Source organism: Diceros bicornis, chromosome 8, assembly GCF_020826845.1.
Source record: "Diceros bicornis minor isolate mBicDic1 chromosome 8, mDicBic1.mat.cur, whole genome shotgun sequence".
Lineage (NCBI taxonomy): Eukaryota > Metazoa > Chordata > Mammalia > Perissodactyla > Rhinocerotidae > Diceros > Diceros bicornis.
In genome coordinates, this window is record NC_080747.1 from 20,023,012 (window position 1) to 20,040,074 (window position 17,063).

A 17,063-nucleotide genomic window follows, 5' to 3' on the forward strand; every position below is an offset into this window, starting at 1 on the left:
ACTGCACTGGGGCCTTGGTTAGTATTTTTGTCTGTTCTCTTTTGGGCTCAGCTATTTTTTGGAAATGGCAAAGATATTTTCCCAAATCCCTGCAGGACTTCTCCTCTCCCCAACTCTGCTGGCCACAGTGTTCCGTCACTGACTGCTGTGCCCTTGGGTGTGGCTCCTCAGATGGAGGGCACCAGGATCACTCAGGGAAATGAGAAAAAACAAAAACACAGCCTCCTGGGCTACATCCCAGAGCTGTGGAATCCAAAGGAGGAGGAGGAAATCTATTTGCAACAAGCTTCCCAGTGATTCTGGTGCTGGAACCGCTGGCCTGGCGTGAGGCGAGCACCGACTCACCCAGCCCTGTGGCCTCTCACATGTGTCTCTTTGTGCAGCCTGAGGTCCATTTCCCAGATGGTGGAGACAGGGCCAGTGAAGCAGAGTCAACCCGGCAAGTTACAGGGAGGTTGGTGTTGGTATCTGAAGTTGTCGGCCTTTTCCACAAGCAGTGGAGTCTAAAGGCAGGCTGAGTTTGATTAAGGCTAGTTGAGGGCTCAGCGTTTCTCTTTGAAAATGATAACCTATACATAGACTACATCAGTCCTGGTATTCATCTTCACTGACTAAACGGAAGTACTCATAATAACTTTTTAACCTTCTGGGGTAGACCTGCTTCCTAGCTGCAGTTTTTCCACCCTGGTTACTCAGAGGCGGCCTCCATTCCTCGCAGACTCTTATGGCAGTGAGTCTAACTGAACCTTAGCCAGAAACCCACCCCCAGTGGTTATTTTTACTTCTTACGAGGACTAACTTGTTTAAAAATCTTTCCTTGAACCCAAGGGACAACTGGACAGAAAGGCTATTGCCTGGTGACTTTGCTCCACCAACTGGTTTTCACTGGTTTGAAATATTAACTTGAACTGTACAGGTCAGCACCAAAAAGGAATTAGCAAACTGAGTCTTTAAATGTCCTGAGCTCAAATAGATGTGTCTGCCTCTCCCCGCAATTAAAAGTTGTGAAAACAAGGCAGCATTTACGTAGGAACACACGACCGAGAGGAACACAATGCCAAACACCCTATCTTTGACTCTGCTGCCCGAATTATGGGTCAATTCAGGATCATCAAGGGAAGTTTGGACTTATTTTTCAGAAGGAGGCTGGTGCTTCTCATCACTTACCTTCTGTCTTAGTCCGTTCAGGCTGCTATCACAGAATATCACAGACTAGGTAGTTTTGAAACAACAGAAATTTATTTCTCGCAGTTCTGGAGACTGGAAGTACAAGATCATGGCACCAGCATGGTTGGGTGAGAGCCCTCTGGGGTTCATAGCTGGTGCCTTTTTGGTGTGTCCTCACGTGATGGGACGGGCTGGGAATCTCTCTGGAACCTCTTTTATAAGGCACTAATCTCATTCATGAGGGCTCCCCCCTCCTGACTTTGGGACGTCCCAAAGGTCTCACCCCTAATACCATCATCTTGGGGGGTTAGGATTTCAACATACGAATTTGAGGGGGGACACAAACATTCAGACTACAGCACCTTCTCTTCTTAGTTGCCCCCTTCACTACCCTTAGTCCCGCGACTGAAGAGACACCCAAGCAGACCCACTCCATTTCTGTCTGTCCATTAATGGGAATGGGATCGATAAACTATTCTATGGGGCTCCAGAGCCAAGAAACAAAGAGAGGAAATAACAGAGGGGCAAATTGCAGCTCACTGTAAGGGCAAAGGAATGCATATAGCATGGTAGTTGACAGCTCAGGCTCAGGTGGAAAGGCCTCTTTGGAACCCAGCTCTGCCACACTTACAAGCTGTGTGACTGGAGCAAGTCACTTCACCTCACTGGGCCTCGGTTTTCTTATCTATAAAATAAGACTATCACATTGGGTTGCTGTGAGGATTAAATCAAGTGTTATTCATGAGAAGTATATAGCACAGTGGGAAGATCTAAGGATCTAATGAATGTCTAACTAATAACAATGGCTAAGGTCAGAAAAATAGCTACCTACTAATGGATTGGACTACCTTGTAAGGTGGTGTCATGCAACTAGAAGGATTCCAGTAAAAGAAAGTTTGCTACCTCTTAGGTTTGTAAGAAGGATTTCTGCACCCATTAAGAGGCTGGCTGAGATGAACTCTGTGATCCCAGCTCCTGCGGGGAGGGGACCTAAGGGGAAGGAAAGACTGTGGGCCACAAAGGCGGGCATCTGGTTCTTGGCACAGAACCTGATGTGTGGACCAAACCCGTCCACTGACCTCCCTTGGCCCTCGGAGGCTATTTTTACTCCTCTCATCTTACAGATCTAATTTTGTTAATCTCCTTATATTTGCTGTTTTGACTTCCCAGCCAGCTTGCTAATCAGTTTGCCTCTTTGACTCACACGGTTTGCGTTTGTCACTGAGGCTTAAACACACACTTGTTTTGATTTCTTTTTGTAAAATTAGAAGCGTTTGATGTAATGACTCTACCTAGACACAGCTGGTAAAGTGAGAATAATGCTCAAGTTTGCACAGTTTAAACACAATGTAGACAATAATTAGAAATGCTATCTTTAGATGTTTAGGATAAGCTTTTTCTCAGAATGGCAGTGAATTTTTTCTGAGTGGGGCTTTTCAGTGCATGTATATACAGAAGTACTAAAAACGTAAGAAAATAGAGCAAATCAGTGAGTGCTTTGGTCAACTTGAAAGACTGCAGGAAATAAACCAACTGATTTTAGATCTGGCGTTTTTGTCTGAACGCATAAAATCTTTACATTCTCGATAATATTCATGACGACCATATGATCTAATAGATTAGGTGACAGATTGCAACTGATAAGTTGCTTCAATATGCTAGAAGCAATGCTCAGCCTATGCTTGGCCTGTGGCGAGGGCGGAGAGGGAGAATGATGCAAATAATAAAGATAATTAATCATCTATATCAGGAAAATTACCACGTTTTTATTTCAGGTAACAAAAATGATATAGTTATGATACATGATGATCATAGAATCCAATAAAGCAAGATTTACAAATGAATAGAAGTTACTTTTTTCTTTAAGTTAAACTACAAAATTGCAGCTGGTTTGCTTTTTTTTTTTTAAAGCCAGTTGTTTTAAATTTAATAGGCTATCACTGGCCTCAGCTAAGATCCCAAAATATATTCTTGGCCTCACGTAGATTCCAGAAAGTCCAACTTGCCAGTATTATGCAAACTTTCCTGATGCGTCCCCCCAAAATTCTCATTTAGTAAAGAGGTGGTATGAGATGTGAGGCAGCACATCCATATCCATCATTTTAAATTGCCTTCGTGCTGTATCAATGTGTTTTGTTTTTGTGAGCAAACATAATATCAAGAGACGGGTTCTTCTTGTTTTTTCTGCTTCTCATTTCTAATTAGATTCACCACTGAGCTCTCTATTGCATCTCTCTGATCTTCAAATTTTTCTCTGTTCAGAAAGACATCTGGAAAAGCGGAATATATTAAAGTAGTAAGTTGAGGGGAATGTTTGGCTTTTTGACATTCTAACTGAGCCAAGTGAAGGTACCCTCAGTATTAATAGGGAGGAAGATTGTTCCAAATGGAGGCTTCCAGAATGAAAGCAGAAGGCAGAGGGAGAAGGTGCTTACATAGAGAGCTTTTTCAAAGAGAAGTAGGGGACCAAGCCATCCACAGGGCTGCAGGAAAACTACTGAGCCAGGAGAGAGCTCCATTTTTTGGAGGAGCAGGAAACCAAGAGAGGCAAAGCCATGCTGTCATTTTAGAGAGACCGGAAGATGACCCCAGTGAGCAAGTAGCTGGTCTTTGAAATTCTTTAAAGAGGAGATTGAACTTTTTATGTCACAGGGTGAATCGGGGTGCAAATGCTCCAGTAGGAATAACACATCCAAAAATTCACTCCAACACGTGAATGACTGATACCAGAACCCTTTTCTGGAACTTAGCATCGTGATAGTGGTGTGTTTGGGAGCGAGGGCACAGAAGAGGAACAATGATGGAAAATGAATTTCCCTTACTGAAGATTGTCAAGTGGAAGGAGGCTCCAGCAGGGATTGAGCTGAGTGCCATTAGGAGCCTCCTAGCTAGAGGCTTCGGGCATGGCTGTGCCAGGCGAAGAAGACAGGAGGAGGGGGAGCGGAAGGCGGGCAGAGGAGGCATGGAAAAAGGAGGAGTAAGGGATGAGAAATGCCTGGTTTACAAAAACCAATCCATTTCCACGGGCCTTAATTAAAAGAACGACAAATGCTCATATGTAAAAATCCACACCTAAAGGCTCACGGGTACAGAGCAATCAGAAGAAATGCAGCGTGTGCAAACAAGCTTTCATTAAGAGACCTGTCAGCTCTGTTTCATTTATCCAGACTCTTCTGCATTCTGCTGGCAACCGAGCTAGAAAAATAATGGAAGGACAGACACACTTGAAGAGGTAAACAAAGGTGGGAACGTTCCAGCTACAAAATAGAACAAATGATAAAGAAGCTAAGGAGGAGGAGGGATGAGAGGGCATTTTTCTTAACAAACTAACAAACAACAACCTCTGCCCCTCCCCCCAACTCATCAGTAACATAATATTCTGGCTTTTTAAGGGAAAAACTAAAACAAAACAAGACAATGTTGTTGGTGGCCTACTCAAATCTATTCCCAACTCGCCTATACTTCTTAAGACCTGATTTTGTTTTGGTGTTCATCCTTTTAGAGTCTGAATGTTGAGGGACAGGGCTCCTTCCCAATCCAAAGCGTGGTTTTGATTACCCTAAACCCATCACAGTAATTCTATCTCCCCCGCTAGGGATGTTTAGACATAGGCATGTGACAATTCTGGCCATTGAAATGTGACAAGAACTGGGTGTGTTGCTCTTAAAACACACACACATGGGGAGAAACTTCCTTCTGCTTTTGGACAGACATGTGAGAACAGGTGATGCCTGGAGCTGTTGCAGCTATCTTGTTAGCATGAGGCAGTAGCTGACACCAAGGCAGGCAGAGCAGGAAGACATAAACTCACAACTTTAATAACTTTCTCAAATGAACCAGCCCTGGAATGCCCTACTTCTGAAGTTCATATTATGCAATATAATTCATTTCCTTTTTGTTTAAGTTCTCAAAGTGTGAATTATAGCTGAGAGTACTCTGACTGATGCAGGGTCACCTGGGGGAGTAGGGGAGAGAATGCTGCACTTTCACAATGACTCTTAAAAAGACAAAAGACAACCATAAGTAATTGCCGAAAGTCTCTTTAATGTCTGTGGAACAGAAAAACTATGTTGGGCTGGGATAGCAGACGTGGGACAGTGTTACATGCGTGTATGGGGCATTGTCAATGTTACATATGTGACAGGATCAACTCATTGGCTCCAATTTCATCTAATAACACAGAACCCTCCCGGGCTGACTGCACACACAGAGTTTAGGTTATGGCTCCCTATGACCTCCCCGCCCTGAACCCCAGACTCTTTGGGACTCATGGCAGTTTTCCTGCCCATGATGGAATGTGTTGGCGTTTATTATAAGCCCTGCTTTCCAGGAGGTGATGAATGGGCCCTAAAGATGTGCACCTGGCTGACTGTGTGTCAAAACCAGAGCTTCTGCAGGGAGAGATTTTTCTTTTTCTTACTATTGTATTAAATCTGGCCATGTTTTCCTTTGGTGGCTCCGGCGTCATATGCAGCAGCACTGAACATTTGCAGACAGTTAAGGCCTAGTGCGGCAGGAAGATTATTTCTGTGGCTGCTGACCTGTGCAAGCTCTGCAGCTGCAGAAGCAGCCTCCCTAATGGGGAAGTGGAGGGGGTGGACCTGGCGAGAGGGGAGAGGCTGGAGCACAGAGGGATGAATGGGGCATTGGGGCCTGGAGGGCAAGGGCGGAAGGTGTGTCCAGCTCCCCAGGAGCAATGGAGCACTGACTTGGGCACACTCCCATTCCACTGGCGGGGGACCTCTGCTGAGTGGGAAGAAAACAGCTGGAGGTCCACACAGTGCGCATCTGGCAAAGGACTGGACCTTCTTGTCTGCACTCTGCCCTCCTTCAGGGTGAAACAGCACAAAATCTGATGGAGCTCCCACTCTGCTGGCAGAGTGAGGCCAGGAGATGAAATGCGGCGGGGACACATCAGGTGGGCTGGCCATGCATGGGCAGGTTTCACGCCTGGGATCACAAGCCTGGTATAAGCATCTGATTTTTAGGATGAATTTTCAACCTCTGCCACCTCAGAAGCTCCTCTTTTTCCTCCAGGAGAGTCTCTCAAAGGAGTGATTCTGGTTTTCAGGGGTGCTTTGAGCTTTGGGATCTGGTGTCAGGCCTTCCTGGGGAAATGAACTGAGTTCAGCTCAAAGAAAGGTCTATTGTTAGATCCTTCGATTTCCTGCAGCGCCAGATGCCACCTAGAAAAGCTAGTGTTATCCCCAAGGAAAGACCCAGGTAGGGTTGGCACTCCCTCCTTCCCACCCTTGGAGCTTGTACTTGGTTCTAGTCCCCCGTACCAGGCTGCAATGAAGTGACTGTGTTTTCCTCTCTCGGTCCACTATAGGGCCAAGAGCTCTGTGTCTTGTCTTTAAAATCCCAGTGCCTGGCAGCACAGTGGAGGCAGCCTTGACATTCTGTTGGAGGAGTGAAGGGTCCGAGGTTTCAGGTGGTGTGGGAAAACTGGATTGGCCCTAAGCAGCTATATCTTGCCCAAACCCCACATGGTCATCAAGTCCTATATGCAGCACAGGTGGAACGGAAAGCATTTCCAGGTTCTAGTACTCATCTCATCTCAGAAATAAAAATTCAAAATACCACTGGAGTCCCCTTCCTCCCATCACTTCAGGTCAATTAAACTTCTGGAATTACAGGCTAGAAAACGCAGCTCTAGCAGTCAGCAAACAGGTCTCATCAGGGGCTGTGGATTTCAAACTGGAAGCCCAACCTTCCGAGACTGCTCAAGCCCCTTTCCACCTGCCAGTTGGTGCCATGACAGACAGTGCTGCAGGCAGGATGCCAAGAACACCCACACCGGGAGGTCCCACGGGGCCCGGACATGATGAAGTGGAGCAGTGGGCCCTCTGGACCCATTCTGCTCAATTACACCTTTCTCTTCAGCCGCCCAACCATTACAAAGATGGCGACCTGATTAAAAACTCCATCCATTTCAACCTCTTCCCATAATTTTGATCGACAACATTAAACGGTAATAGAAAAACATCTTATCTCTAATAAAACAAATGCTGACAGAAAGACAGATGCCAAAACCCAGCCATATGGTGGACATGATTCCGTTCCTGGCCATGTTCACAGCAGTGTGTCTTCGGCAGAAAGAGATGACGCTGAGAAGTTCGAGGACCCGCATTTAATAAATCAAACTGTGCTGGCATCATCAGAATATTCAGAGTTTGCATCAGGATCGGTGTCTTTTCTCACTTGCAGACTTGGAGGTGTTTTAGGACAAAGCGACTTCGGCGAGCTGTTCTGACGCTTCATTCTTTACCGTCCCTGGTGCCTTCGACGCGTTGTCATGTCCGATCCCTTTCCCCTTCATGTTTTCACCACGCTCCTCGTGCCTCCACCCTCTGTGGTCTCCTTGCCATCTTCCAGGGTGGAAGCTTGGGCCACTGGCTGGCTGGACTCAAAGGAGTCCTGGCAAGATTTGGGGCACTCCCCCTCGGAGGCAGGGCCTGGCAGGGGTGGCCTCATCTCCTTCCTCTGACCCTCCACGGGACTCCCCCTTCTGACCCCTTCTGGTTCTGCAGCTGCCTGCTCCTCCGTCAGTTTCATTATCTCCCTTCCAAGCCTGTTTACTTCTTCCTCCTCAGAAGGTAACTGGGGTAATGAAGGATGAAAGTGCTTGCGTTGGTTCCCCTGGCTTGGATTTGCTGGGGAGTTGACAGCGGGCCTCCCAGCATCCTCTGGTGCTGTCAACGCCTCAGCAGCAGCACAACTTTCATCTCGTTCTTGCTTCTGAATCTCCCCTGAAACAGACCGAGGACAGCGTCAAACCTCTGGCAGGAAGTCAGCCCTCACTTCCCCTCTCCTCCCAACCTCCGGCTCACTGTCACAGGGCCTCTGAGATAGAAAAGGCTGCTGAAGGGAACACAGGACCTACATAACAGAAGAAAGCAGCCACTCTGATGATCACTGTGTCATTAACAGAGGGACAGGGAGCAGTGCACCGTGTTCATAATCCATCTTTTCCTAGCACCTGGTTATCTCCTGCTTCTCTCTCTAATAGTGACTCCTCGTGCCCATTAAATATTTAGATTGAGGACAAAGGTTTTGTAGGTTCTATAGCTCAGGGAAGACCTGGGGCTCTTTAGTAATGAAAAGAGGTGCTGGCTGCCTTCAGGGTGGGAAACTGAAGGAGTAGCGTGAAAGGGATGTAGTACCCCCCATCCCCCCATCCTCCATCAGCACCTCATTCTTTGATGCAACTGCTGATGCTTCCTCAATTTCAAATAAAACATCCTATGCAAAAGCAGCTTTAAGTTCCCTCTCCTCCCAACTGAATGTTGTCCCTAAACCCCTTCTCTATATAATAGAAATTCTCAAGCTGCCACGGAAGGGGGACGAGAGGGAACACGGGGACCTGAGGGCCAGCGTCTAGTCCCCCTTTTCCTACTCACTTGCTCTGCGATTGGGAGGACCTGTCTGGCCTCCTTTTGTCAGATACGAAATGAGGGGCAGGACTCGCTGATGTTCCTTCCAGACCTAACAAGCAACGGTGGCTCTGCGGGACTGGGAGCGAGCTCTCAGCACTCAGACTGTGCATTCAGTACCAGACTCTGAGGTTCCCAGAAGGCAAGATTTTCTTAACCCTCAGGCCAAACAGTGATGAAATGTATGCAAGAGCCTCACGGGCTGATTTCAGCCTGGGTAGGGGTCTCCCGGGGTGAGGGCCCAGGGAACACCTCCTGGTACCCCCGGGGGAACCAGAGTAGAACCCCGCTGCAATGGGCTTGCATCAGATACACGCAGACACACGCTTTCAGGCTGAAAGCTGGAACCTGGGGGAGCTGGGGGAGAACTGCAGGAGGGACAGAAAGGAAGCTGACCTGTTCTGACCATGCATTTTCCTGCTTAAAACCTTTCGCTGGAGCCTTGTCACTTTTAGGATAAATTTCAATTCTTTTCACTTGCGTCCTTCACAAGGTCCTACCTGATCTGCTCCTGCTTCACAACCTGCAGCCCCATTTCCCACCGTTCCCTCACATACACGCGTCCTCCTGTCCATTAGATGCTATCTTTCAGTCTCTGCGTGCTCCACGGGTTTCTCCCCTCTCTAAGGTGAACCATGCCAGCCAACGCCTGTTAGGTGCTTTTCTGTGCTAGGCTTGGTCCTCAGCATTTTACACGTTTATCTTATTCTAGAATGTAAGCAGAGTCCTCACCTGACTTGTTCACAGTGCTTGCACATTCTAAGCATTCAAGAATGTTAATAAAAATAGTTCCTCACTTTTCTTTTTTTTGATAGACGTATAACATACATAGAAATGCGCATCCTAAGTCTACAGCTCAATGAGTTTTCACAAAGTGAACACACCCATGTGACCAGCAGCCAGGACAAGAAACCCCTACAAACACTGCCCAGTCTAGTCCCCCAGCCCCCTTCCCATCACTTCCTCTGCCAAGGGTGACCGCTATCCTACGTCAGATGCCAAAGACGAGTTTCTCCTGGTCTATGAACTTCATACACTGGAATCGTACTGTATATGCTGGTTTGTGTCTGTACTGGTTTGTGTTTATGCAATTGGTCCATGTTATTAGGTGTACAATTGGTTCATTTGAATGCACCACAATTTTCAACAAATATTTAAGTATTGAATGAAAACAGGCAATTCACAAAGAAATACAAATGGATGGCAAACATCCACGCTGCTTCTCTGCAGCGTGTGTTTCCACTGGCCACGTCCTCCTCTCAAGCTGTCTCTCTCCCTTTGGTTTCCAGAACAACACCATATTCTTCCGTTTCTCCTCCCATCTAGTTCTGTGAGCCCGCTGTATTAGTTTCCTATGGCTGCTGCAACAAATTACCACACATTTAGGGGCTTAAAAGAATACACATTCATTCTCTTATAGTTCTGGAGGTCAGAAGTCCAAAACGGGTTTCACTGGGCCATACATGAATACGTGTATTCAATGTATTCACTGACTACAAATGAATACATTTGTTTTCACATTCTTTACAAAACCAAGGTCACACTCCCTTGCAGGCTCTAGGGGAGAATCTGTTCCTTGCCTCTTCCAGCTTCTGGTGGCTGCTGGCATTCCTTGGCTTGCGGCCACATCCCTCTAATCTCTGCCTCCATGATCACACTGCCTTCTCTTCTATGTGTGTCAAATCTCCTTTTGCCTCCCTCTTACACACGTATCTTACAGATACATGTGACCGCACTTAGGACCCACCTGGATAATCCAGGATAATCTAAAAAGTTTGAATTAAAATGCAGCTTAGAATTTCTGCAACCTGTAACAATATTATTACATGTGTGATCCATTTTCATTTTCATACAATGCATAAAGGTATTCATTAATAAGAATAATATATATTTTTAGCATCTATTTATTTATTTTATTATTATTTTTTTTTGTGAGGAAGATCAACCATGAGCTAACATCCGTGCTAATCCTCCTCTTTTTTGCTGAGGAAGACCGGCTCTGAGCTAACATCTATTGCCAATCCTCCTCCTTTTTTTCACCAAAGCCCCAGTAGATAGTTGTATGTCATATTTACACATCCTTCTAGTTGCTGTATGTGGGACGTGGCCTCAGCATGGCCGGAGAAGCGGTGCGTCGGTGCGCGCCCAGGATCCGAACCCGGGCCACCAGTAGCGGAGCGCGCACACTTAACTGCTAAGCCACGGGGCTGGCCCAGCATCTATTTATTTAATTAAATAACCGTATGTGTTTTTGAGCATTTATTTACCTAATCAAGTGTTTAAAAGTTTTAAGAAACTTAAAAATGGCTGAACCCGGGTTCTAGAAGATATGAAATATTAGTGAGATCGGATGGACCATAAGACTGAAATGAACTACTAAGACGAAGAAGGCTGGAGCACGATGAAGAAAGAGAAAATGATTATAGACAGAATTGGTGGATGTGATAATCTACAGACTGGAATCACTGGGGAAGAGCACTATGCGTCCCATCTCAGGCAGGCGGCCCTGACGCTTGTCCCCACGCCCCATATCTCTAGGTCTTCTGATACAAATTTGCTTCTCACATTCAAAAGAAGCTATTTTCTTTCTCTTTAGCCTTTTTGATGTCCATAGACAAAATCTCAGGAACAGAAGCTCGACTAAATCTACTTTATACTTTCTAAAGCCTGCATTTAGTCATGGACAACTAGGTATTGCTCTCCTAAGAACTCATTGACTCAGTAAGTATTGCACCTGAGAACAAGACCATTACCATTACTTGTGCTTACAATGAAATTCGTGAATGTATAAATGAGTGAATAAAGCAAGCCCTTGATTTAAAAAAACAAAAAAAAAAACTATGTATTCAGATCTGTTCAGCCAGGATGAAGCACATTAGTTCCCAGTAGGTTTCTTTGCTTCCAGTCTCCTCCTGCTCAAATCTACCCTGTGGGGAGAGGGACTTTCCCTAAAGCTTTGTTACTCAAAGTGGGGCCCGTGGACCAGCAGCGGCGGCAACACCTGGGAGCTTGTCAGACAAGCAGGATCTCGGGCCCTACCCCAGAACTGCTGGTTCAGAATCTGCATTTTAACAAGATCCTAGGCGATTTCGGCGCACATGACAATTCGAGAAGCACTGTGAGCTTGAAGCACAAATCTGACCATGCCTTTCTCCAGCTATAAAACCTTCAAAGTCTGCCACTTTCTCAAGAACAAAACCCAAGCTCTTAGCCTGACATTCAAGGCCTTCAATGACCCAACATCCATCGACCTTTCTACTGGCATCTCAACTCTTCTCCGTGTATCCCTATGCTCCAGACACACTGAACCCTTCATGGCATCCCAGCCCCACCTGCTGAGCCTCTGCTTAGGTGGTTGATTCCTCCACGACTATCATTCCTTTATGTATCCAGATGACCAGGTTCAAGAGTCAGCTCTACTGCCACCTCCTCCGTGAAGACTATTGGATTAAATCCGGCCAGAACTAATCTCCTCAGTGTCCAAATTCCCACAAGGCTGTGTCTGGACCTCCAAGGGAACTTAGTGTTTTTTATTTTTTTACCTTTACATTGTTACTCATATATATTTAGCCTATAAAAACCACCTGAAGTATAAAATCTTACCTGACTAACTTTGCCAATGTTCTATAGTGGGGCTCAATACACAGCTGAGTAAAGGTTTGCATCTATGGACATATACACGAATGCACGAATAAGTGAATATATTTGTACATATATTTAAATACCGTGCATTCATAAACAAACGAAATCCTTGAATGTATGGTATTTGTTCCAGATTGCTACCCTAAAAATTCTTAAAATGGCACTTTCAGAAAAAAAGAGATTTCTAACTCACACAAGCATTAAGCTATATCTGAAGTAGCTCAGGGAAGCAACTACATATTTTTTTTTTTTTATTTGTGAGGAGATCAGCCCTGAGCTAACATCCGCCAATCCTCCTCTTTTTTTGCTGAGGAAGACGGCCCTGGGCTAACATCGGTGCCTATCTTCCTCCACTTTATATGGGACGCCGCCACAGCATGGCTTACCAAGCAGTGCGTCGGTGCGCGCCCGGGGTCCGAACCAGCGAACCCCGGGCCGCCGCAGCGGAGCGCGCGCACTTAACCGCTTGCGCCACCGGGCCGGCCCCCTACATATTTTTAATACTAGCAAATGAAAATTTGTATAGTGCTTGTACAGGGGATGTGGAAAACCTTGAGTCAAAATGAGCAAGTTTCCAGCACAGTGGAAGAAGCTTTATTCAAAAGGAGTAAATTACGGTCCTTTTTGCAGCAAAATTTTCCACCAACGTGAGATGAATACACTCCTTCTGGAAATTACTCTTATGAAATTACTTCTTCCAGGACACTTAATACTATATTCTGGTGCCCCTGAAAAATTAATTAACCTTACTCGTAACAACCTAACCCCTAAACCATTTGCGGTATTTTTACTGTGGGTCAGGTTAATCTTCTCTACCTTAATTTACATCTAAGTGAGGGTGGTCTAAATTACACTGGGGCCTTTGGTCACTGGTACTTTGCCTTGTGCCATTTCTTTAGATGACATTCCACTCATTTCCAAATGTATGAATCTTTTTTAAATGGCAAATCTCTGAGATTAGCAGGGAGAACTTTTTAACTTTTTTGGGGGCAAGGGGAAGGGAGCAACACCGCTGTCATCATTATAGGTCAAAACACAGCTGCACTAAGGGGATGAGAAGGCTGTAATTCTATTGTTTCGTCCTATCAGGGATTTTTTTCTAAGAAAGGCACGATTTTCAGAGCTTCAAGACCAGAAAGATACAGGGGCCAGGCTCCAGGATTAGTTTATGGGTCAACAGTAGGATTTACCAATCCACTCCTCCCTTTTATTTATCCAAAAGATATCTAAAAAGTATATTCTGTCATTATCAAGAGACAAAGAGAAGTTAGTGAAAATGTCACAACTGTTGAGCTACAACTAGGACCTCCGGTTACTTGCTGTGAGAGCAAAATCTTCCTTTAAGTCTGTGATTCTGGAACATTAACTCTTAAGCTGTGGGAGTTTTATTTTCCTTTTGAGAACAGACATACATGTAGCATTGCCATTTCCATAACAGAAAGATTTCTGAACTAGCTTAGAATAGGAAAATACTATTACAAATAATAGTAATTATTCTGTGCTGTTTTAGCAAACAGAATTAGCATCATTAATACTTATTAATAACAATACACATATCAATAACGATGAGGCAATTAACTGATACAAACATATTATGACACAAATAGTGTGGAAAGAAAAAATATTTTCTCCAAAAGATGAAAAAACAGTAGTTCTTTGTACGAAAGATTGTTAGTTCCCTAAAAATGTGTTTCCCCCCGATTGGCCCAGAGGGGACATTCGTCTTCTTTTGTTAACTGGTCTCTGATGGGCTTTGTCCTCCTGAGTGTAAGCTGCTTTCAGTTGGAATTAATCAGATATGCAGCGGTGATGAGGCCAGCCCAGACGCTGACAGCCGCTACATAAATGCCTCCTTGTTCCCACCAGCGCTGGGGAAGGACTGGGTTGGAACAATGAGAGCTAATGATGGAACTCTGGAAGCTATCATTTGAATCAGGCCATTACTTATGCCACCCTTGTGAAAATCAAGCCAGGCTCATGCTCCACTTCAGCTTAGCAGGCCCAGACCCACTCATGGGCTCAGCGAGCCCAGAGGAGACAGCGTACTTCGGATCTCCACGTGGACACTGGACGCCAGCATGGGATGACCACAAGGTAAGACATGTTCCAGACTGTACAGTGGGCCATGGTGTGTTACAGGCCAGCCTTGCACACAGCCACATGCTGCTGGCTGGAACGATCCTGCCTTGCCTTCTGGCCAGTGTGGAACCCACCCAAATCAGGAGCTTTTTCCAAGAATTCCCCCCCCATGTGCTTGGGGAACCTCTCTGTTGAAATCCCAGATCTGTCCTGGCTTCCATTCTTACCATTCTATGCACTATTATGAGTGATTTGGACAGGCTTCAAAACACAGTGGTACAGATGCATGAGTGAGCCTTGCCAGGCCCAGCCCAATTAGCGGAACTGCCCAACTGACCCAAAGTCTCACGATAAATAATACATAGTTGTTGCTTTCAGTTCTAAGTTTGGGGTGGTTTGTTACACAATAATAGCTAACTGATCCAACTGGTTAGTACAGTTTGATAAAAGCACAGTTTTTACATCAGATAATCAGAAGGTTAGAGAGATAGGCTAGGCCAGGTTGCAGAGTTGTGATTTTAAGTGGAAGACAGCTGGGAACCACTCGAGATTTTAGAGCAGGGTACAAACATGATGGAAAGCAGTGATCTAGAAGTTTCATCCTACAGCAGCAGGATAAAGATGGGAATGAAGTAAGGAGAGTCTGGGAGGCAGGCAAACCAGGACAGAAGCCCTGCTGATGAAGTAAAGAGGGCCTGAACCAAGCCAGAGGTGGTTGGAATGGAGGGGCGAGAAACTCTGAAGAAAGAGTTTGGCTACAGACCTGATGTAGATGAGGAAGGAAAATTGACGGTAGTCAATGATGACTCCAAGATTTAAAGCCTGGGTAGCTGAGAGGGTGACAAAAGAAGGGGAAGCAAGAAGAGTTGGTGATGTCATACTTGAGAAGTCCATAGAATATTTGGGTGGGAAAGTATGAGCTTTGGGAAATGTGGAACTGTAGTTCTTCAGATGGACCCAGTTGGGGGGGGGAATATTTTGAGAATATTTTCATAGAGTTGATGGTTGAAGGCATAACTCTGAACAAGAAAAGATGAAGAAGAAATGTAGATGTTTAGGGAAAGAACCTTGACACCTGCATGCTGGGTGTGTTAGTTATCTACTGCTGTGTAACAAATTACCTCAAAATTTAGCAGTTTAAGACTCAGGAGGCTGGGAGCAGTTTAAGTGGGTGATTCTGGCTAATGGTCTCTCATGAGGTCATATTCAAAAGGTTGACTGGGCTCTTGTCATCTGAAGACTTGACAAGGGCTGGAGAATCTGCTTCCAAGATGGCCCCCTCACACAGCTGATGGCCTCAGCTCCACACCACATGACTAGCATGTAGGGCTACTTGAGTATCCTCATGACCCGGCAGCCAGCTTCCTCTAGAGTAAACGAACCAAGACAGAGAGATCAAGGCAGATGCCACATGTCTTCTATGACCTAGCCTTAGAATTCACACATCATCACTTCTACTGTAGTCTATAAGTCACACAGACCAACTCTGATACAATGTGGGAGAGGATTACATAAGGGCATGAATACCAGGAGGTGGGGATTGTTAGGGGCCGTTTTGGAAGCTTGCAACCACACTGGGGATGGAGGAAGAAGACAAGTAAAGCTTAGAAAGATGCGAAGGATAGTTTAGCTGGGGAAACAAGACTGCCACATGGGAAGAGATCTGGCTCTCATACCTGTTGGCTCATCTGGCACCCTAAACGAGTCTTTGATCCTCTTCAAAACCCCTTGCTCCCAGAAAGTGTGTCTGGCAGAAGAGAAGCTTTTTTCCTCCATTCCAATTGATTTCCAGACCACTTACCATGTGCCAGGCAATGTGCCAAGATTTCCCTGAGGTTGGCACCCTCATCTCACCATTTTATAGGTAAGGACACTGAGGCTGAAGTTACTAGTCCGAGTTCTCACAGCCAATACAACATGTGGCTGGAATAGGAACCCAAGTTGTTCAACTCCTGAGCCCTCACTCTTAGCCTCTACTCCACCGTGCCGAGAGTGCAGGGGCCTGTGTTCTTCTGCCAGAAACTCCAAACAAGACAAACTCATGTAAGCAAAAAGAGGAAACACGAAGAATGACCCAAGAGTGCCACAGAAGCTGCGGGAAGGGGAGGGGGCTGATGTCCACCGAGCCCCTCCTCCGTGCCAGGCTAGGCCAGGCAGACAGAGAAGTCAAGGTGGGCTTACCGTCCTTGGGATTTGCTTTGCTCTCAGTGGGCTTCTCAACAAACTTCAGCAGTGGGGATCTCGACCTCTGTATGGTGGGAAGAGCAGGGTCGGTGAAGAGTATGGTGTCCTTGCCCCCTGTCACGGAAAAGGGGAAAATGCGTTATGTCACCAGTGGAGTTGTGGTTACATTCACCCCCACACAACGGACTGGCTGTTTGGGTGAACAAGGCACTTTCTTCAATCATAGGGAACGCTGTGGAGGGGAAATGGCCAGCAGATCCTTTCTGTAGTGTGAAGACAGCACAGTGAGGTCCAGGGCCAGCTGTCTATGAGTCCTGAGAGTCTGCTCAGGACATGGCTGCCCACAAATGCCACCATTAAGGGGCAGCCTGTTACGTCGGCCAAAAACTCAGTGGCTTTGGTCTGGGTGAGACTATAACAATAATAACAACAGCAGAGTGCTTAGGGGTGCGGCTTTGAAGCCACACTACGGTGTTTGTGTTCTGGATTCCCATTATTTGCTAGCTGGGTGACCTCAGGCAAGTCACTTATCCTCTCTGAGTCTTATAACCCGCA

The 17,063-nt window shown here is 45.9% G+C and overlaps 1 protein-coding gene across 1 annotated transcript in view; it reads right to left on the reverse strand.

The window, feature by feature from the left end:
- Positions 1 to 5,191: 5,191 nt before the first annotated feature.
- CCDC149 (coiled-coil domain containing 149) overlaps positions 5,192 to 17,063 on the reverse strand; it is a 95,212-nt gene continuing 83,340 nt past the window's right edge. Inside the window, exons 11-12 of the mRNA XM_058546821.1 lie at positions 16,506 to 16,622; positions 5,192 to 7,919 (exon numbers count right to left, since the gene is read on the reverse strand). Coding sequence (XP_058402804.1) covers positions 7,486 to 7,919; positions 16,506 to 16,622 — 551 coding nt within the window. The 3' untranslated portion in view covers positions 5,192 to 7,485. The remainder of the gene's footprint in view (positions 7,920 to 16,505; positions 16,623 to 17,063) is intronic.